The sequence below is a fragment of the Diaphorina citri genome, unplaced genomic scaffold, assembly GCF_000475195.1.
Source record: "Diaphorina citri unplaced genomic scaffold, Diaci psyllid genome assembly version 1.1 scaffold859, whole genome shotgun sequence".
Taxonomy (NCBI): Eukaryota; Metazoa; Arthropoda; class Insecta; order Hemiptera; family Psyllidae; genus Diaphorina; species Diaphorina citri.
In genome coordinates this window covers 9,034-32,078 of record NW_007378291.1, presented here as the reverse complement: position 1 = coordinate 32,078, position 23,045 = coordinate 9,034, and the positions used below count along the sequence as shown (strand labels likewise).

Below are 23,045 nucleotides of genomic sequence, written 5' to 3'. Positions count from 1 at the left end.
TGAGGTTGTATCCTAGAAATTGAAATTTCGCAGGATCATAGTAGACTTAACGACGAAAGTTGGTCTCGTGGCCACCGAGGTTAAGCTTCATCGAGAAGGGGCAGTAAGACTATTATTGAGATCCATTTCTACAAAAAGTGTGGTGCTTTTGGCATCTCCACTAATTTGACATAATTCCTCTTTTTTTTAATGATATTCTGTCTGTGTGAGGTTGTACCCTAGAAATTGAAATTTCGCAGGATCATAGTAGACTTAACGACGAAAGTTGGTCTCGTAGCCACCGAGGTTAAGCTACATTGAGAAGGTTTGATAACAGAACGAGCTCTAACAACACCGTACCGAGTAGCTTTTCGTTATAATAATCACCGTTCGTTACATTTGTGTATAACGTTATGTTTACGTGAGGTACAAATGCAAATATAACGCAATGTTTGTAATCCCAACAGTCTCCTCCATGTTTGTTTGTGACTGCCCGATTTGCCTACTCCATTTTGTCGAAATAAATTCTCAATTTATCATCATGTAAGCCACACACTCCTCTGCGAGCATAGTACATGGGAAACCTTGTTTATTTTTTTCCAGGGCTCTCCACTAAGTCGGGCAGACTTACGGGCCGTCAACGTGAACCTTTGTGATATGTGCGTGATATTGTCGGCCAAAGTGCCGAGTCATGACGATCCGACACTGGCCGACAAGGAGGCTATTCTGGCGTCCCTCAATATCAAAGCAATGACATTCGACGATACGATAGGAGTGCTCAGCCAAGGTAAGTACACTGGGGAGTGCGGGGACTGGCAACTACTAACAAGGGTAAAGAATGTAAAGATGCGTTTCAAAAATCCACTGTAGAACTTCAAAGACTGTGGCCCAGTTTTTACTTCCAAGGTCTTCTCCATGTCTTATTATGAGAGAAAGATAATTTGACTCGAAACTTTGATCCCATCGGGATTCGGGAACTAATCCCGGATTGCTTACGGGCTACAATAGCACTACCACTCTGAGGAGCCACTAACAAAACCATTTGTGAACAATAATATTATCAGAAAGGGATGCCTTGTTATAGTAGCAGTCTCGTCTCCTTCCTCACATCATCCCGGTAATGCAGTTGGTACTTCCAGGAATTCAGCAGTGGTTATGACTTAATAACTTAATATCATTTTACATTCCTTGTAAATGTATTGTGCAAAATTAAAATTGCATTCCATGAGCTCGTAAATTTTACATGGTTGGTCATTTTTGTTCGTACGAATCATATTAAGAAAAATAATAACCAAAAAGTATGATTTTTAAGAAAAATACATGAGAATTTATGTACCTATGACAGAGTATGGGAAATTGGGAAACTTTAAAACAAAGATGTTGAAATTTCAAGGGAACCATCACGTCACCTTGATTTCATGAGCAAGAAGCAATTGCGTGCGTCAGTTACACGTCAGTGTACTTAAACGTACGCACATGCATTGTAAACATCTACTTTCTTCGTATTTTCCCACTTGAGTACGAAAAGGTTGAAACCCAAATAAATTATTGTTGTTAGTAGTTTGTCAGCATGAGAGATTTGTGTGTAGTATAAATCACCCAAATAAATTATTGTTGTTAGTAGTTTGTCAGCATGAGAGATTTGTGTGTAGTATGCATATTTTGGCACAAAACGCGGCAAGATGACATTTTGTTTCATAAAGCGCAGTGTTAGAATGCACATCATATAGCGTCATCTCACAAATTACCGTTCATATTGTTATACCGAACATAACAAGACAGAATTATTGAATACAAGTGTACGCGTTTTGTAAGAGTACAAAATACAAAACTACTTAACATGACAACATGGGTAGCGTTCAAACGCTCAGAGTTGCGAAAACAAACAAATATCCCTAATACATTATGATTTCTTTTTTGGACATTTAAAATATCTTCCGTAAGCGGAATCTCAGATTAAGTCATTGGTGAAACCCGCCACATAAGGGATATGATGTGACCTCTAAAGATAATCATGAAAAGGATATATGACACACTGGTACATACTCTAAGTGGTGTTCTGTATCTTCTTGTGGACAGATTATCCAAATGGAAGTAACAAATTGTGCCACATGCCAATTTTAGACTTAAAACAAAATGAACAGAGATTTGCAGGAGATCTTTCTCTCCCTTCCTTTCTGAGAGTGTTTTTCAAAATATTCAAACAAAATACACCTACTCGTAGGTAAAGTTTAAACCCAGGATGCACATGAATACGATAAGGAATTACCTAATTTATTTAAATTTAACCTAATATGGTTTGCCTGTTTTGGGGATTCAAAGCACAGTCCTGATTCCTCAAAGTTACAAGCGTAACTTTTATTTAGACAAGCGTTTATGGATCTCCATCACAACTGGATATGTTGACAATGAAAAAGTACCTAGTGTCTATTTGAGGGATCAAGCGTGCCGGGAGGCGCGCGAACGTCAAGAGTTCGAAGCGCCGCCCGGCCTATATTAACACGAAACAGAATTTCATCGTTTTTCGGCATTTTCAGCTCATCTAAAATCTAACGAAGTTTAAATTTCAAATTTTGTCTCTCCTGTTCACAGATGCCTCGGAATAAAGAGAAGAAACTGATCAAAGTCGATGAGACCGATCCTATCGGAGGTGAGTTAGTGAGTTTTAGGGGTTTCTAATGAGTTTAACATCATTGTATAAGATTTTTAGAGACGGGGCTTTATCCTCCATTCCGTGACGAGCTATGTAAATGTAAATGCAGTTTGTGTTATTATGTCACAACTTTGGTTCTCACTGCAGCCCAATATTTTTTTTCCAATATCTCAATAATCCTAAAATCCAATGTTTACCTACCATGCTGGCACCGGTCGCTATGCGCATTTATATGTCATAGCTACTCATTTTCCTCACGAGGCTGAGTGGGCCCCGCAACAGCCAGTCACGGAATCAATCATTTGCATGATACAAATTTCTTGACCCCGCCGGGAATCGGACCCGGGTTTCCCGCGTGCAAGGCGAGCGCAGTGACCACTACGCCATAGGAGCTGACAGTGACGAGCTATCCGCCTTCCGGTCTACTCAGTAGTGCTTACAGCCTGAGAGGGACGGAGAAAAGCGAGGCAAAAATAACCACTTCTAAATTATGATCAGCAGGGATAAGTCATCTCCAAACTAAGGTTAATGGTATTAGGAAGTACCTAATCAAGGCCCAAATCTATTGCTAAAAATCGGTCTTCCACCTCTCCTCCCTTTCCCCCTCCTAATAGGGATTTTTTTTCTCTTTTCTTTTACAATTCCTCCCCCCCCCCACACACTTTTCATTTTGTTATAATAGACAGGTAGACTTGCACGAGTTGCACGCCGCGTACATTCAGATAGGATTTGCCCCCTCTCTTCTCCCCCTAGAATTTCCCCCCTTTCTCCCTCGTTTCTCTCCCCCTCTAAGGGAAATATTCCCCTCGTTTTCTCCCCCTGAAGGAAAATTAAATCCCCCTTCCTCCCTGTATGTTTCATTTCGAAACGTTGTTACCTTCCTTTAGCCAGACGTATTAGACGGGAAGGAAAAAAATCCCTCGTCAATTACAGGGTGTTGTGAAAACTCTGGAGAAATCTGGAGAGGATGTTATATTTTTCTGATTGAGTCCACACCCTGTAGTCAGCGGCTTAGTGACAATAGCTCCCATTCTCGAGGTCGGGGATTAGGAAGACAGGATAGGAGAAAGCCAGCCGTTCCGAGAACGAACATTATCCCATCAGGATAAAATCCGCCCCGGGCGGTAATCGAACCCCCGGCCTAGCGCTTACAAGGCAGATGCACTACCAAACAAGCTAACTAGACTGATCTCGAGTGTGGGGACTAAAAGAAAACGTGGCATAGATTCCAGACTTTTTTTTCAGCAAGTGGAAAATGATATGATTTCCAGAGAAACCAATACAAAGTGGCGCACAGGATAAAATCCGCCCCGGACTAGACTCGAACCCACGGCCTAGCCCTTACAAGGCAGACGCCCTAGAAACCAAGCTAACTAGACTGGCGATTCCCTTGAAGTGGTTGATTAGTATGCCATAGACCAGAACTGAAGATAGATAGTTTATACATTATTAATATACCTACCTACATCCTATTAATTTACAATCTTACAGTTATTTTTCAAACCACCAACCGATTTAGTCTCAATCCCTGGTTAGATTAGTCATCAGAATTAGTATGACAAGAGTGTTTAACAGAGGACATCATTCAAGACATTGTGTTTTTTCTTTACGACTACAATGGAAAGGTGTGTTTTATAATGTCTTATACATTTTATAGTCATAATAAACCCTATTGTCATCACAAAACCTGATGTTCCGTTAAATGTGGTGTGCCAAAAAAATCGTCCCAAGGTCAGATTCTGGCACCCGATGAACCATTTGGGTGGCCCATGGCTGTGTGTGTCTGTGACGCTCTGTGCCAGAGGTGAGTTTGAGTGTCTATGGCTCTGTGTGTCTGTGACGCTCTGTGCCAGAGGTGAGTTTGAGTGTCTATGGCTCTGTGTGTGTCTGTCTGTGTGTGATGTGAATGTTTGTGTGTGTATGGCTGTGTCTGGTGTAGACAACTGACAACTGCGAGTACATCAGGTAAGCCGGAAGTAGGATCCGTGAGGTCCATCCACCGTCCAGTACTTTGGCGACAAGGTGTGACGTGCGTCCACACTACAGTCGACCAAAGTCAATCGAGATCGACGCTTCTTCGCCTTTTCATGTGTTCAGACGGGGTCAGCGTTTTTCTTTGGACTGACATTTGGTTTTGGCCACCAAAATTTTGCGAGTGGATGCCCAACGTACTCAACCTTTGCTATTTTTTTTTTTTTTAAGAGGTTTTGATCCAGTTTGCACTCACATTGCATCCCCCACAGTCCCCAGTTTCTACCCTTTGTACCCACATTACAGTCCCCAGTTTCTACCCTTTGTACCCACATTGCATCCCCCACAGTCCCCAGTTTGCACTCTTTGTACCCACATTACAGTCCCCAGTTTCTACCCTTTGTACCCACATTACAGTCCCCAGTTTCTACCCTTTGTACCCACATTGCATCCCTCACAGTCCCCAGTTTCTACCCTTTGTACCCACATTGCATCCCTCACAGTCCCCAGTTTGCACTCTTTGTACCCACCCTTCCCACAGTCCCCTCTTTGTACCCACATTACATCCCCCACAGTCCCACAGTTTCTACCCTTTGTACCCACGCGATCCCCCATCATATTTACATATTCGACCTCTCTCTCGCCACAGAATTCCCCCAGACCCCTGCAGGTATATGCAAAAACTGAACCAGCTATAATTACATACAGGGTGTTCGAATAAATCTTCTCCGAGTTTGCACGCCAGCCTAGTTAGCGTGGAAGGTAGCGCGCCTTCTCACAGCTTTCAGCTTCAGGTCGCAAGTTTGCTTTCCCGCCCGGGGCGGACTTCATCCAAAACAGATACGGTTTGTTCTCGGAACGGCTGGCTCTCTGCTATCCTGTCTACCTTATCTCTTCGTTTTAGGGACGATAAGACCTCTATAGTTCCCTCTATCAAACCTCTTCAAGGGGGGAAAAAATCCGAGTTTCCCGGGTGTCTTTTTAGTCACCCTGTATATAACAGAAAGTTATAACTCCCAACAGAAAGTGTTACACATATGCATCACAAAGTAATATCAACATACGTAACACAAAGGAATACATACAGGGTGTTCAACATCAAACTGTCCCGTAGGAAATTGGACTGTAAAATTAGTTTTTGGCTCGAGAAAAGTTCCTTGTAGGTACACTTTTTTTATTTTATTATTATTATTATTTTGCACCTAACCAGGTGAAAAGCCCCACTTTGCCAACTTTTTCTTTCACGATGTTTCACCCATTTTCATGTAAAACAATAACTTTCCTTCTTCGTTAGGTGTTGTGGGGTCGAGTGGATTGGAACACATCACATGCCTTCAGATAGGGTATACTTAAAAAACTGATTACACAAGATACACTCCATCTGTCAAGGGTCTAGGATTACTGGATTACCTTGTTTTTAGGCTTTCCATTCGCTATCAGGTAGACCTGAAAGGAACGTCTGAACAGGTGCGCCTATCAGGTATGTCAGCAGTAATAAGTCTCTCGACCTGTCGGGTCTACCTGATAGTGAATGGCCGGCCTTATATAGGATCAATTTAATTTGAAGAAACCACTGTTTCTGGTAGGGAATTTGCAATGAAAAACCCCGTGAATAATAAAAACAGGACGGGTTTAATTTTCCCGGGACACCCTGTATACATATATGGAACAATTTACCCTGGCATACTCGCGGCGTTGCATTAATGGTATGCAAATTGCCCCTCCTCGTCTGGTCCGAATTCATTCTGGAATATCAAAGCCTCCAAATTGGGGCCGGCCTTTTTGAGTTTTAACGAGAGAGAAAATGAATTGCGGCCCCCGAGAAATATGAATTCAGGGTTTATACGCGACCTGGGAAAACCAGGGAAAAGTCATGAAAATCGGCCAAAAAGTCATGGAATATCGTGAGAATTTAAAGGAAACCTGGAAAAGTCATGGAATTTGCCACCCGGTCAGAAATGAAAAAATTTAAAATTGAATATCAAGTATTTCCGAAAAAAGGCCTGCGACGCATTCCCCTCTCATATTACTTGACGTTCTGCATATTGAATATTTCATTTAAATGAAGGGGTAGGGTAATCTTACTGTTTTTTGTGCCCCCTAATTTTCTGGAAAGTTCTTGGAAATTTTCTGGAAAAGTCATTGAATTGCATTCCCGGAAAAGCCTGGAATTGCGGCCCCGGCCCACTCCAGCTCTAGAGGACAATTTTCAACAAACGAGCTTTCAAATGCAAGCCCCTTAAGCCTAGGGCCTTTTCGGCCGTTTGTGTTAGGTTCTGAACTTCTGACTTTCCGATAGGGTTGTCAAGTTTTCGAGTTTCAGTGTGGACTCATTAAAGTAGGTACCTACTTATGTTCCATATTTTTTTTTTTTTTTTTTTTTTTTTTTTTTTTTTTTTAAGAACTTTAAACTTTGATTTTTGTCAATTTAAATTCCGTCATTCACATTTTGAGTTTTGTCAAACCCACAATAATCTAGCTTGTTTATGACTTAATGGCGTATACCAGGCTGTTAAAGTGTGATGCTAATGTATGCTATTGAGGATGAATTTGAAGCTTGTCAAGTTAAAGACTTAAAGATAATCCTGGCTTGAAATTATGGAAGATGGGTTGAACAATACTTGGGATTTGTGGGATTAGGAGGAAGGATTAGACGTTAGGTAACGAGTTTTTTATTATTTTTATTTTTATTATTATTATTATTATTTTTAGTGTTACATCAAATACCTTGGTAACAATGGTAACTCGATATAAATAGCTATTCTTTGTATGTATAATATCTATTAAATGTAGGTGTCAGTGTAGGTAGGTACTTCTTGTACTTTTTCTTGTAAATTGTGTAAATTTTTTTTTACCTAGGTATGTAAGAAAAATAAAACTACAACTCAAGTTGTGAACCTGTTAATAATAATAATTAAATGTAGGTATGTAAGGGGGATGTAGGTATCTATGTAGATACATACCTCTCAGATTGAGATGGTTTTCAATTAATATTCTCTCTTTCCCTCTCCCTATCTCTTTCTTACCTCCCTCTCATCTCTGTCTGTCTCAGTTTCAACATTTTCTGTTAGCTCTCTATGTCTTTACGTATTTCTATATTTCTCTCTCACTTCTTCATTCTTCCTTCCTCGTCTTCTCCTTTTCCACCTCTCTTTCTATTCCTCCGTTTTCTCCTCCTCCACCACCACCTCCTCCCCCTCCTCCACCTCCTCCTTCCCCTCCTCCACCTCTTTCTCTTGTTCTCTTTATATTCTAACTTCTTCGTTTCCTCCACCTCTTTCTCTCTCCTTCTTCTTCTCCTTGTTTATTAAGATTTATGTCGAAATTTTCCGCAGGTTGGTTTCGTTTTACACTATTCACCTAATAGTCAAATGTCTTAGCCGAACAGTCTGAACATTGAAACAGTGTGTATTATTTTGTATTATTTTCATACATATTCATACAATTCATTCAGTCAGATACATATGGGTAGGTACATGTGTATATTATTTCACCAGAGGCGACTCCTTCATGTAAGCTAGGGCATCATTTCCTCTCCTCTTTACGGTTTTACCCTCCTCCCCTGACTTACCACCGAAAATAGTAGTTGAGTGATTCAACCTGGATTTTAAAGGCCGGTCATTAACTATCAGGTAGACCTGTCAGGCAAGCCTGAACCGATGCGCCTGTCAGGTCTACCTGTGATGAACAAAATTCTGGCTCTAAAGCTGCGCTTAAGCCTCAATTGCAAAAATCCTATGGTCCAAAATTTGTTTTTGCCAGCCTAGCCCCGGGCGGGAATCGAACCCGCGGCCTAGCGCTTACAAGGCAGACGCACTATCAACTAAGCTAACTAGGCTGGCTCTATTTCTTTAGAAAGGGAAATTTAAGATGGTATGACTCCCTGGAAATAAAGTCCCTCTTCCCCGCGCCACCCTAGAGGGGGTTAGTTCTGGGTAGCAATATAAATTGGGGAGGAAAATAGAAAAGTCGACGCCACGGACGTTGTTTAACATGTACGTCACGATTTTGAATATTAAATTTATTTTTTAACAATTTCTATTTCAGGGTTTTTTTTATCTCTTTTATGTATTTAATTTGCAGACCTTGAGGTCGGTTTTAGTGGGGGTGGACTTTTGTTGAAGATTGGAAGCTAGAGCTGAATATTTCATTTTTAATGAGTGACTTTACTTTTAGTTTGGTTAACATAGTACATCGTTTATTTGCTAATGAGGAAAAATATTTCGTTCGTTCATGAATGCGAGAGGGATTGTGAGGTCTCAAAATGGCAAAGCTCCTTTTCATGACCGATTGTAGTGCGCATTGTTTCAGAGGGTTTGATTGGATAAAATTTACGTCAAGGCGTTGTACGACGAATTCAAAATTGTACTTAGCCGCAAGAACCAAAAGCTAATCAAAAACACTTTGCTCCGTCTTAAGCGCACTGTTGCCAATAATTGATTCTAACTCGGAACGGAATAAGAATGATGGACGGAATCAGAATGAATAAGCATGGCAGTCGCTACATTGCAATGTACATGTACAGATTGTACAATGTAGAGCCCTGTGAAAATAATGTAATCGTAAGTAAGAATTCTTAAGCCGTACACAAAAAACTCACTCTGAGGCTCAGATGTAGGGACAAACAGCCCCAAAAGATGAGTTAAGTAAGAAGCCTTAGTTAGCCTTTTGCTTCAGTTTGTTTAAGGGGGGTTTTTTTTTTTTTTTTTTTTTTTTTAATTAGACATGGAAATTATTTTCCCTTTAAGAGTTTGACAGAGAAACTGTTGAGGTTTTATCGTCCCAAAAGGGGAGAGAGAAGGAAGGTAGCAAATAAGCCGTTCCGAGAACGAACCTTATCTGTTAAGGAAAAAAAATCCTCGCGGGCGAGAAACGAAGCCACGACCTAGCGCTTATTCCCTGCGGATTCGAAAGTGTTCGCAAATGTGAGTCATACACCCTACACTGTTAATAATAACCCTACAGTGAGATTTTGAGTGTCACGGGCAAAATGTTGAACATGGTTGAAAAACGGACCGAAATATTTCAACAGTACAAACTCTATTTGCATCACGTTGCCAATAGTTTTTGTTGATTTAAAACTCCATCAATATCATGATGAATCAAGAATAAAGAAAATTGGAAAGACAAATTAAATTTTGCACTCGACATTAGAATAGGTACTAGAAATTTGAAGTAATGTGAAAGCAATTCCGAGGTGCATAAAATAAATAACCATAGCTGCAATAAGTTTGTCTCCATATGGAAAAATCTGGTGTGAACATCACACGACTTTCCTTATTCTATTGAATGATGCTTATTTGAGTGTTCTTTTACAATATCTCTAACCGTTTTGTTGCTATAGCTGAAAACCGCCAGATATCTAGGCTGGGACTCTTTTCAATTGCCTCATGTAGAAAAACAAAGAATACAAAGATATTTATTCTTCCTATAGGCATAATATGTATTGGATGTGTGAGACAACCTTCCATGCCGGGCGTTGCTTAGCAGAAGTGCTCGTGTACAAAATTCATCTGCTCGATCCAAGATTTGTCTCCTTGTTTGTAACATATTCCTCAGAATGGCTTCAGGATGTGATATGTCGCGGAATTGTTGCCATGTTCATACTTTCTGCCATAAGTTTACGTATATCTTTGTCATTATTGTGTGTTTTATTTATTTTTTGCTTGCGGGATTTTTTCCATTTTAATGACTTGACGATGATGTTGATAGTTCTGAATGATTGTTGTTTTAACACTTTTGTCTCGTATAGAATCACTGGGATTTGAAAGCGCAGTCCCTGTTCTATCCGAATATAGGTACTTGCAGCTCTTGCATTCACATGAGTGGGGATTTTCACATATGAAATTACATCCCCACTCTGCCTCCACTTTGTACCCACTCTCCTAACAGTACCCTCTTTGTACCCACATTACATCCCCCACAGTCCCTAGGGAGCGGAAATGATCTTCAGAGTAAGGACGGTTGCTCCAAAGAAGGGTCTGGTCTAGGGCTCTTTTAGATAACCAAAGGGAAAGTTCTAACCAGGTCGCAGCATATAGACCTTTCTCTGAATCATAATTGGAGCGGAAATGATCTTTTGAGTACCTTTTTGTGCGTGGTTGGTATCCAAATGGATGACCATCTAGGCCAGTGCTTCTCAAAGTTATTGCCACCGCGGCAAACTTCTCTAGACTCTAATCTTTCCGCGGTTTTGGGATTGAATCTTTGTAAACACACAGTCCCCAGTTTCTACCCTTTGTACCCACATTGCATCCCTCACAGTCCCCAGTTTGCACCCTTTGTACCCACTCTCCTAAGAGTGCCCTCTTTGTACCCACATTACTTCCCCCACAGTCCCACAGTTTATACCTTTTGTACCCACTACCCATATTACATCCCCACTCTGCCCTCTTTGTACCCTACTCACATTGCATCCCCCACAGTCCCCAGTTTCCACTCTTTGTACCCACATTACAGTCCCCAGTTTCTACCCTTTGTACCCACATTGCATCCCTCACAGTCCCCAGTTTGCACTCTTTGTACCCACATTACAGTCCCCAGTTTCTACCCTTTGTACCCACATTGCATCCCTCACAGTCCCCAGTTTGCACCCTTTGTACCCACTCTTCCCACAGTCCCCTCTTTGTACCCACATTACATCCCCCACAGTCCCACAGTTTCTACCCTTTGTACCCACTCTTCCCACAGTCCCTTCTTTGTACCCACATTACATCCCCCACAGTCCCACAGTTTGCACCCTTTGTACCCACGCGATCCCCCATCATATTTACATATTCGACCTCTCTCTCGCCACAGAATTCCCCCAGACCCCTACAGGTATATGCAAAAACTGAACCAGCTATAATTACATACAGGGTGTTTAAATAAATCTTATCCGAGTTTGCACGCCAGCCTAAGGTCTGTTTTTCATTCGACGTGGGTGCGATGCGAACCCGACGCGTGTTTTTCATTCCACTTCCCCTACTTTAGCGTCAACGCTGCGTCTTAAATCCCTGATGCGAGTCTCGAGTAGCTTCAGGTTCCGCCATATTGTAATTGTATTGAGGGAAATGAAAAATGTTTCGTAATTTCTCCTCTAGATGTCGTCATGTTTGTTGAATTTCCACATTTTACCCCCACTCCTGACGCAGAGTGAACGTCAAGTGGACGCCGCATCGATGCGGCGTAGGAATGAAAAACAGACCTCTAGTTAGCGTGGAAGGTAGCGCGCCTTCTCACAGCTTTCAGCTTCAGGTCGCAAGTTTGCTTTCCCGCCCGGGGCGGACTTCATCCTAAACAGATACGGTTTGTTCTCGGAACGGCTGGCTTTCTGCTATCCTGTCTACCTTATCTCTTCGTTTTAGGGACCATAAGACCTCTATAGTTCCCTCTATCAAACCTCTTCAAGGGGGGAAAAAATCCGAGTTTCCCGGGTGTCTTTTTCAGTCACCCTGTATATAACAGAAAGTGTTACACATGTGCATCACAAAGTAATATCAACATACGTAACACAAAGGAATACATACAGGGTGTTCTACCTCAAGCTGTCCCATGGGAAATTAGCAGTAAAATCAGTTTTTGGCTTGAGAAAAGTTACAGTATGTACCTAAACATTTTTTTTTTCATTCATACTTACCTAAGCAGGTGAAAAGCCCAATTTTGGCCAACTTTTTTTTTACGATGTTTCCCCCATTTTCATGTAGAACTCTAACTTTCCTTTTTCATTGGTTGTTGTGGATAGGAACACACCACATGCCTTCAGGCACACTCCATTTGTCAAGGGTCCGGGATTACCTTCTTTTTAGGCTGGCCATCCACTTGACTATCACGTAGACCTGAAAGGAACGCCTAAACAGGTGCGCCTGTTAGATCTACCTGATAGTGTATGGCAACAATAATACGTCTCTGAGGCGACCTGCCGGGTTTACCTGAATGGCCGGCCTTACTCTTTCTCTTGTTCTCTTTATATTCTAACTTCTTCGTTTCCTCCACCTCTTTCTCTCTCCTTCTTCTTCTCCTTGTTTATTAAGATTCATGTCGAAATTTTCAGCAGTTTGGTTTCGCTTTACACACTTCACCTAATAGTCAAATGTGTTCTGGTCTTGAATTTTCACTAAAAAAAAAAAAAAACAGTGAATAACAAAAACAGGATGGGTTTAACTTTCCGGGAACACCCTGTATATATTTAACAATTTACCCTGGCATACTCGCGGCGTTGCATTAATGGTATGCAAATTGCCCTCGTCTGGTCCGAATTCATTCTGGAATATCAAAGCCTCCAATTTGGGCCGGCCTTTTTGAGTTTTAACGAGAGGAATATGAGTTGCGGCCCGGAGAAACGTGTATTGCTGCCCCCGGCCCTCTTTTTCAAATGCAAGCCCTAAAGCCTGAGGCCTTTTCGGCCGTTTGTGTTAGGTTCTGACTTTCCTATTAGGGTTGTCAAGTTTTCGAGTTTCAGTGTGGACTCATTAAAGTAGGTACCTTTTTCATCCCTCCTTGGGTATGAAAAAGAGAAAAAATATCTAATGAAATTCCCAAAAAATTAATTAACGACGATTCCAATTTATTTAAAATTTTCGGGATCTTTGGCTGCTTCAATTAATGAAGAAAACGCACCTCCACCAATTATGTCACGGGGTTATTTGGCCCGTGGCGAGAGGATAAATGAAAACACTTCGATTGAGGAAATTAATGAACAGTTATTTGTTTTATTATGGGGTGATTTATTATAATGAGTAATATTTATTAAGTTAATATTAATTCAAGATGAGCTACTTGTTCATTTATTATTGAGACATTTGAACAAGATAGAATAGTATTCAAAATAGTCAAAGGTGATCCAAGACCCTGGGAGAATTAGAAGGAAAATGAAAGGTAGATCTTACCGTCAATAATAATCTGAGCGCCGGCCAAACACAGTCTGACGAGCCCTCCAGTGAGGAGCTCTCAGGTGCTGGCGAAATGGTTGATGGTTCTCCCACCACTTTGTGGTTGCTACTTCAGATCTTAGCTCACTGTATTTATTATGGTATAATGTAGTTATGCCGTCGAATGCACCAGGGCAAGGATAGGTATATCCTGTCAGTACTTATCTTTGGGAGAGGTTTGATAGAGGGAACTGTAACAACAGGGTGTTATCGTTTCGAATACGAAGAGAGGAGGACAGGATAGGAAAAAGGCAGCCGTTCCGAGAACGAACCTTATCTGTTTAGGATATAGGGATAGGAGAAAGGCAGCCGTTCCGGGAACGAACCTTATCTGTTTAGGATATAGTCGACCCCGGGCGGTAACAGCATAACTGTCATAATGTTCGCGAAGTGCGAAATTCTTTCCTTGAGCCCTAGGTAAGGTGAAAAAATTTGGACCGATTGCAATACTTTCATTACTAGTATAGCTCGCTATACTGTAGTAATAACGCGGTCAAACTTTCTTGACTTGGCGGGGCGGAGCGCTACCGCGCTCCTTAATATAATTAAGTATGGGCCCAAATTCGCACCATCGTCTCTTGTACATCTTCAACAATATTTCATGATATCCTGAACAATATTTCATGATATCCTGAACAATATTTCATGACAGGTCTTGTCCGATCCTCTTTCTTTTGATCTCCATGACACCCGTGGGACCAGGTGGGGCTGACAGCTCAACATTTTCCTTAGAAAAAAAAAAAAAAAAAAAAAATGTTTCAGTCTGATTTTTGAGCGAGAATGTGAAAAGGGGATGTAAGACCGCCAGCCTAGTTAGATTGGAGGGTTGAGCGTCTGCCTTGTAAGCGCTAGGCCGCGGGTTCGATTCCCGCCCGGCTGCATTTTATCTTATCTTAAGCAGATAAGGTTCGTTCTCGGAACGACTGGCTTTCTCCTGTCCTGTCTTCCTTCTCTCTTCGATTTCGGGACGATAAGACCTTGGCAATTCCAGTTTCCTCTTGTTCGCAATTGAAAAAACAAATCCTCTTTTGAAATTCTCACACACTCCACTGCATTCATACATATTCAATTCAGTCATATTAGCATGGTTATTAATTCTGGAGCCATCATCATCAGCATAGACTTTGTGTACATACAGAGAGAGGGGTTCAAAATTCTCATTTTGGCATCAATTTGGTGCGTTGCCAAATTGGTTTTGGTGTCTTGTATTCTTCCTCTCGTTTTCTATTCTTGATTTTTTTTCGCGTCCTCCTCCTCTTCTTCTTTTTGTTCTACATAGATTTTTGATTCTTTTTTGTGCGAACTAAGAGGAGCACTGCTCAAAATACGATGAATTATCCTTGGAACAAAAGGCAAGTAAACGAAATAGCCGAAGAAGGATAAATACCGTCTTTTTTCACGGTACGAAACAGAATAGCGACAAAGCATTTTCTCTTTCCATGTGAACCATGTATTTTACCTTTGTACTGTCTTGTTCTTCCAAGAAGTAGGCCTTTTTTCCGAGTCCCAAACTGGGGCACTTCAAGTAATGTGCTTGTATCCTTGGACTACGGGAGGGAGTGAATGTAAATTTGCACAGCTCTGTCCCAGAGGGACTGTCATGTTCATGTTTAACATAGTGTAGCTTTGTTTGTATGTTCCAAAGAGATGCGTCTGGGAGTCTGTAGGTTACGGTCAAACTACAAAAGTGTAGCTTTGTTTGCATGTTCCAAAGAGATGCGTCTGGGATTCTAGGTTACGGTCAAACTGCAAAAATTGATAGAGAGAAGAGAAAACTGTTACAATGGAGGTCTCATGATTCCGAATTCCGAAATCGATAAGAGAACGAGGACAGGGTTGGATAAAGGCAGCCGTTCCGGGAACGAACCTTTTCTGAAAACCTGCTGAGGACGAACCTTATGTGTTCAGGATAGTTTTTAGTGCCAAAACACGTTTTGAGGTCTCTAGAGCCTAAATCCAAAGTTTCAGCCATTGGTCCGTGTGTGTGTCTGTCTGTCTGTTCGTCTGTAAACAAAATATCTCGAGAACGGTATTAGCTAGAGACTTGAAATTTGGCATACAGCTGTCAAATGTGACAAAGATGCGACACGAAACTTTTGGTTAAGATAGGTGCTGCGGTTGGCGGTATTTTTACCGCTTTTTGCAGTTTTCGACCGTTTTTTGGCGGTTTTCAGCTATACTGACTAAACGGTTAGAGATATTGTAAAAGTTACTATAGAACATAAAAATAAGCATCATTCAATAAGATAAGGAAAGTCTTGTGATGTTCACCCCAGATTTTTTACAGACTTCTTTTGAGACGCAAGCTTTTGAGGTCAACTTAAATACTGCTAAGTGGTTTAAAGACTTTAAAGTTAATTCTTATTATTTTAGATATTTGATAACTATAACTGGTAAGGTCTTATAGTCCTGAAAGTTAAGAGAGCAGGAAGACAGGATAGGAGAAAGCCCTATCTATTGAGGATAAAATTCGCCCCCAGGCAGGAATCGAACCACCGATCTAGCGCTTACAAGGCAGACGCGCTACCCTTCAAGCTAACTAGGCTTTATTTCTCCTTTGTTTTTCCGAGAAATAAAATTTTCTCTGTCTCTGCCGCCAAACATTTTGGCTGATTAGGTGACAAAAACAGAAACAGGAAAATAATAATGTTGAGATATAAAAAGAGGGTAGAAGGAAGGAAGATTGGGAGAGAAAGAGGAGAAAGAAAGAGAAGTAAGAGAGAAAGAGGTGAGATAGAGGGAGGAAGAGAATATTTTGATAGTCTTTAATGACAACCCGAAAACAATAAAAAGATAAAAATAAAAATCTTTTCTTTACTGTTAACTGTTAAGCTTGTTGACCCGTGGTGTGACAAACGGTCTTATTTAAGGAGCAAGGGTTAGGTAGCGCGCAAAATCTGTTACAGGGGATAAACTAAAGCCTCGTCCACATGAATATACACTCTATACAGCAGTTGAAAATTTATGTCTGTCCGTCTGTAAACAAAATATCTCGAGAACGGTATTAGCTAGAGACTTGAAATTTGGCATGCAGCTGTCAAATGTGACAAAGATGCGACACGAAACTTTTGGTTAAGATAGGTGCTGCGGTTGGCGGTATTTTTACCGCTTTTTGGCAGTTTTCGACCGTTTTTTGGCGGTTTTCAGCTATACTGACTAAACGGTTAGAGATATTGTAAAAGTTACTATAGAACATAAAAATAAGCATCATTCAATAAGATAAGGAAAGTCTTGTGATCTTCACACCAGATTTTTTACAGACTTCTTTTGAGACGCAAGCTTTTGAGGACTTTGAGGTCAACTTAAGTACTCCTAATACTAAGTAGTTTTAATCTCGTCATGAGCTTTTTTACGGTCTGTAGATTGGTTTAAAGACTTTAAAGTTAATTCTTATTATTTTAGATGTTTGATAGAGGGAACTATAATTGGTAAGGTCTTATAGTCCTGAAAGTTAAGAGAGCAGGAAGACAGGATAGGAGAAAGCCCTATCTACCTATTGAGGATAAAATTCGCCCCCGGGCAGGAATCGAACCAGCGATCTAGCGCTTACAGGACAGACGCGCTACCCTTCAAGCTAACTAGGCTTTATTTCTACTTTGTTTTTCCGAGAAATAAAATTTTCTCTGTCTCTGCCGCCAAACATTTTGGCTGATTGGGTGACAAAAACAGAAACAGGAAAATAATAATGTTGAGATATAAAAAGAGGGTAGAAGGAAGGAAGATTGGGAGAGAAAGAGGAGAAAGAAAGAGAAGTAAGAGAGAAAGAGGTGAGATTGAGGGAGGAAGAGAATATTTTGATAGTCTTTAATGACAACCCGAAAACAATAAAAAGATAAAAATAAAAATCTTTTCTTTACTGTTAACTGTTAAGCTTGTTGACCCGTGGTGTGACAAACGGTCTTATTTAAGGAGCAAGGGTTAGGTAGCGCGCAAAATCTGTTACAGGGGATAAACTTTGTAGTTTCCGATGATATCTTCTTCCTTTATTGCTTATGACTTCATCATATCATCATATTTTCCTTCTTACGTTCTTTCCTCTGGCTTGTTTCTTTCTGCATCTTCTTTTGGTTGTTCTTTACAAACTCTGTTATCTTGGTGTGTTCTTTTAACACTTTTGTCTCGTAGTTTGTAGTTTCCGATGATATCTTCTTCCTTTATTGCTTCTATAGCTTCATCTCTCCTTCTTTCTTCTAGTTGGCTTCTTTTATTTTTTCTTCTGGCTTTCTCCTGTTTTTCTTTCGGCTTTTTCTTACAGTTTTACAGGCAGCCTTGTAAGCTTGGAAGGTAGCCCCCCCGCAACTTCATCCTAAACATGTAGCGTGTGTTCTAGGAACGGTTGGCTTTCTTATATCCTGTCCTGCTCTCAGAACGATAAGACCTCCGTTGCTACAGTTCCGACTATTTTACTGGCGTTACAAGCTAGGCATCACAAATAAGGCACTTAAAAATCAGTCTTGCATTTTTCATTTCATCGGATCTCACACACCATCTTGTGTTCCGTTTATTCTGAAAGCTATAAAACCTATCTGGAGCACAGGAAACCCCGAACAACCCGTGAGAATAGTATAACCCTCCCTTTAACCCAATTTTTCCTTCTCTTAACCCTATTTTTACTACCCTTAAACCTTCCTTTTCTCCCTTAACCATCTTCATCCTCTCTATCCTCCTTTCCCATTCTCCTTGACTACCCCGTTGACCCTGTCTTTATCCCCCCTTAAACCTATGTTTTACTCCCCTATCCTTTCTTTTCTCTCTTGAACCTCTGTTCTTCCTTCCCTTATCTGACTTTACCCTTCCTACTAGTTCCTACCCGTCTTGACTTTTCTCTTGATCCTGTGTTTAACCCTTCTTCTATATTTTACCCTCTTAAACCTCTTCTCTCTCCCTTAACCATCTTTACCCTCCTTTTGCCCGTCTTAAACCTCTCTTTACCTTCTTTTTAACCCTCTGTACCCTATAACTAGCTTTAACTCAACTCCCCCTCGATCCCGTCTTGAAACCTTCTTTTCCTTTAACCCACTCTATCCTCTGTTAACCCCTCTATCTTCCCTAACCCTCTTAAACTCCCCCTTAGCCCTCTTAAACCTCTTTCATCTGTATCTTCTACCCTCTTCCTCCGTTTTCACCTCGTCTTAACCCTCTCTATTCCCCCCTTAACCCTCTTAAACCTCATCCATCTGCTATATCCTCTTCCTCCGTCTTCCACCTCGTCTCTAGAAGATTTTCCCGAGGATTTCCGTGCACGTCTTGGCTGGAACGTGAAAATGTATTTTCCACTCAATTTGTGAAGCTCTTAAACTAGGAAGAGGAGAGAGAGGGAACTTCACTTCACTTCACTTCGCTAGTATGTGGATTGAGGAGTGGGAACTTGGCTACGCTATGGGGAGGTAGGAGAGGGAACTTGGCTTCACTTCGCTTCGCTAGATATGTAGGTACTGTGGAAATAGGAGGGAGGGAACTTCACTTCGCTATCGCTAGTAGGTATCTGGAGAGGAAAGGGAACTTCACTAGTAAGTAGGTACTGTGTAGTTGTCTGGTACATAATGTAAGGTAACATCATACATCGGGTATCCGTACGGTTTGCCGTCCGTACAGGGCGGTCTGGAAAGCGAGAAACACCGATATTATCGCACGAAAGTTGGAAACACCGGCATAGTTAGTTTGGAGGGTAACGCGTCTACCTCGTAAGCGCTACCCTCCAAGCTCGCGGGTTCGATTCCCGCCCAGGGCGAACTTTATCCTAAACAGATAAGGTTTGTTCTCGGAACGGCTGGCTTTCTCCTATTTCAAACCTCGCACGGAGGGAGGAGGAAGGGAGACAGAGAGCTTAGATGGAATAGAAGAGAAAAAGGATAATAAAGGGGAAAGTGAGAGGGAGAGAGAGAGGCAGAGGGAGGTGGAAGAAAAAACACAAAGAACAAAATTTATTTTTTAGGGAAAGAAAAGTAGAAAGATTTGGGAGAGAATGAAAGTAGTTTATACTGTTTATAACCTTTACTTTTTTTTACTACTAACATCATCATTTCAAATTTACTGTCCCCTCTTTCCTTCTCGCTCCCTCCCTTTTTCTCTAATGTCTCTCCCCTCTATCTCTCGCTCTTTTTCTTCCCCTCTTTTCTTCCTTTCTCTCTCTCCCTCTCCACTGATTTTCAAATATTACGGAGCTCTTAAAAATCGTTTGGATTTCCAATGAGGAACTTGTCCCTCGTCATTGTCAGTCTCTTTTTGACAGTCATGGTAGCTGCTCGTCGTCCATTCTAAATACCTACTGAATAAACTACACAAACTTTTTTATCGTATAACTTCTCAGCATTATCATAAAACAGGAACACATGTTAGTAGTAAGTTAATCTGTAGGAAACAAATGTACTCGAGTACATGGAAGTTACTTATTTATTTATTACACACAACAGGCACTCTTGCAAAGCTTTATAGCACAGTGGTTCTTAACCTCTTCGAAATTCCATGACCTGTGGGACCATATCACAAAGTGTAGTATTCGCTTGCAATAATAATAGTGCTTACTTATACTGCTCGAATAGGACAAGATAAAGAAAACATATTTTCCCTTTACTAGTTCCTACAGCAGTAGGCTACTACCATTATTGTGGTCAAATTTCCGAACTATGTTAAGGATAAAATTCTATACCTCAACTGAACTCGAAGTCACGCCCTCCTGATTACCAGGCGAGCAAGACCACTACACCGCGGAGGTTATAGCCTGTCAATCAACTACCTGACACTCCTGACAGACGAGATCAATTAGTCCTTTTGAGTAGCGACTAAGTAGAGCTTACAAGGACCTATAGCTAGTATTTAGTCACATACATAGCTAGGATAAGTACGTACTAAAGTAAATAGGTACATAAATAAGGTATATGAGAACATAAATAGGTATTCAATACCCTTGGTGATAGCTTTATAGAGCTTATAGACTTTATACATAAAAGATAAACACGACAGCTTGGTACTCTTAACGTGATATGAAGGAGGTACGAAGTAAATAAATAAGGAGAAGAAGAAGAGCTGAAAAAGAAAACGAAGGAGAAAAAGAAGCAACATAATCAGGGAAAAGGCGACGAAAGAATAAGAGAAAGAAGAAAGAGAAGATGAAGTCAACGAAGAAGAAGACTAATACGGTACATAAATAAGGTATATGAGAACATAAATAGGTATTCAATACCCTTGGTGATAGCTTTATAGAGCTTATAGACTTTATACATAAAGGATAAACACGACAGCTTGGTACTCTTAACGTGATATGAAGGAGGTACGAAGTAAATAAATAAGGAGAAGAAGAAGAGCTGAAAAAGAAAACGAAGGAGAAAAAGAAGCAACATAATCAGGGAAAAGGCGACGAAAGAATAAGAGAAAGAAGAAAGAGAAGATGAAGTCAACGAAGAAGAAGACTAATACTGGATTTCACCAACGACTTAATGAGAGATTTAACTAATGGGAGAATTTTTAATCATCCAAAAAAGAGTTTTCAGTGATCCAAAAAGGAGGAGTTTTTGAAAACTCCTGTTTGGATCATGAAAAACACCTTTTTTTATCATTGAAAATTGTCCCATTAGTTAAATCTCTCATTAAGTCGTTGGTGAAATCCACCATTAGAATAAAACGAAGCACAAGAAGGCGAAGACGAAGAAGAAGAAAGCGACGAAGGAGGAAAAGAAGAAGTGCAAGAGGAAGAAGAAGGTGAAGGCGATGAAGGAGGATAGAAGAATAAGACGAAAAAGAAAACGAATAAGAAGAACTAAAAGAAACTGAAGAACCAACGACACCTACTTAGTGACATACTTAAGTTTCAAAAGTCGTACGTCGTAACCTATCCCACAGCAGTATACCTTTTACGATAACTTTTCTTTTTACAGTCGAATGAAATAAAGTTGAAAGTTGAATATGTTTTTTGTTCTCACGTTTCAACCGAATTGAACGATTTTTCATTCAGTTTTCTTGGTATTTTGAAGTGATAATCTATTATCTTCTGAACTTTTGCATGTTCTCTTGCATACATTGTTCTCAGAGATTTAGTTTTGGTTTTTAGATCCTCCAGGGTTGATCCAGGCACATTCAAGTTTCTCAAAATTTAATTATGAGCGTTTAGTTTAGCATCTCTATTACGATAGATTTACCTATTCTTTTCGGAAATTCCAAAGGCACTCAAGTATTTGATATTGATCCCAAAACTCTAGTGTAATTTTAGTTGATCACTTATTCATTATCAAATATATTTGTTTTTGTTTAAAAATTAAAAATATCTTTGTTAATTTATTAAAATATTGATTTCCCACATATTCAAATGATCCGCGAACCTGAAAAGTTGAAAGAACAATAGTCGTGTTCAACAAAATATTAGAGGTGGTTTAATATTTGTTGAACGACTAAAAAGTTGAACAGTTTTGTTGAAAGGAAGGTTCACACGTCATTTTTCATGCCACTTTCAACTTTTTGTTGAACAACTCTGAGTTGAACGACTAAAAAGTTGAACGTGAGAACCCCACTTTAGCCGAGCAATCTGAACATTGAAACAGTTTGTATTTTCATTGAAACAGTGTGTATTTTCATACATATTCATACAATTCATTCAGTCAGATACATATGGGTAGGTACATGTGTATATTATTTCACCAGTGGCGACTCCTTCATGTAAGCTAGGGCATCATTTCCTCTCTTTACGGTTTTACCCTCCTCCCCTGACTTACCACCGAAAATAGTAGTTAAGTGATTCAACCTGGATTCTTAAGGCCGGTCATTAACTATCAGGTAGACCTGCCAGGCAAGCCTGAACCGATGCGCCTGTCAGGTCTACCTGTGATGGTGACTGGCCGGCGGCTAAGGGTCGTAATTATGAACAAAATTCTGGCTCTAAAGCTGCGCTTAAGCCTCAATTACAAACATCCTATGGTCCAAAATTTGTTTTTGCCAGCCTAGTTAGCTTGGTTGGTAGTGCGTCTGCCTTGTAAGCGCTCGGCCGCGGGTTCGATTCCCGCCCGGGGCGGATTTTATCCTGATGGGATAATGTTCGTTCTCGGAACGGCTGGCTTTCTCCTATCCTGTCTTCCTTCTCTCTTCAATTTCGGGACGATAAGACCATAGCAGTTACAGTTCCCTCTGTCAAACCTCTTAAAAAAAAAAAAGATGTTTACCTACCATGCTGGCACCGGTCGCTATGCGCATTTATATTACATAGCTACTCATTTTCCTCACGAGGCTCAATAGGCCTCGCAACAGCTAGTCACGGAATCAATCATTTGTATGATACAAATTTTTTTGACCCCGTCGGGAATCGAACCCGGGTCTTCCGCGTGCAAGGCGAGCGCAGTGACCACTACGCCAAGAGAGCTGACTGAAAATTGTAAATACACTCTTTCATGAAAAAAAATAAAAAATAGCTTCTTAAATTTTTACTTCCCACGGGGCTGAGGTGACTATTTCCCATCTGTTAGGATAAATTTCTCCACGAGCGGGAATCGAACAGTCGAAAGTTCTTACCTCATAGAACAGGTTGGGTCTGTTGAACGGGGCCTTGA

General features: G+C 40.6%; 1 protein-coding gene across 1 annotated transcript; it reads left to right on the top strand.

The window, feature by feature from the left end:
• Positions 1–427: 427 nt before the first annotated feature.
• On the top strand, positions 428–10,549 carry LOC108252793 (calcium-activated potassium channel slowpoke-like). Its single transcript, XM_017445468.1, has 4 exons — positions 428–433; positions 583–810; positions 2,572–2,629; positions 10,530–10,549. The coding sequence occupies exons 1-4, from the start codon at positions 428–430 to the stop codon at positions 10,547–10,549; spliced, it is 312 nt and encodes a 103-aa protein (XP_017300957.1).
• Positions 10,550–23,045: the final 12,496 nt, after the last annotated feature.

Excerpts from the sequence above, each read along its gene's own strand:
- LOC108252793 (XM_017445468.1), top strand. Across the intron at positions 811-2,571 it reads ACTGGCAACTACTAACAAGG|ATGCCTCGGAATAAAGAGAA; the intron begins GTAAAGAATGTA and ends TCCTGTTCACAG. Across the intron at positions 2,630-10,529 it reads TGAGACCGATCCTATCGGAG|TCCCTAGGGAGCGGAAATGA; the intron begins GTGAGTTAGTGA and ends CATCCCCCACAG.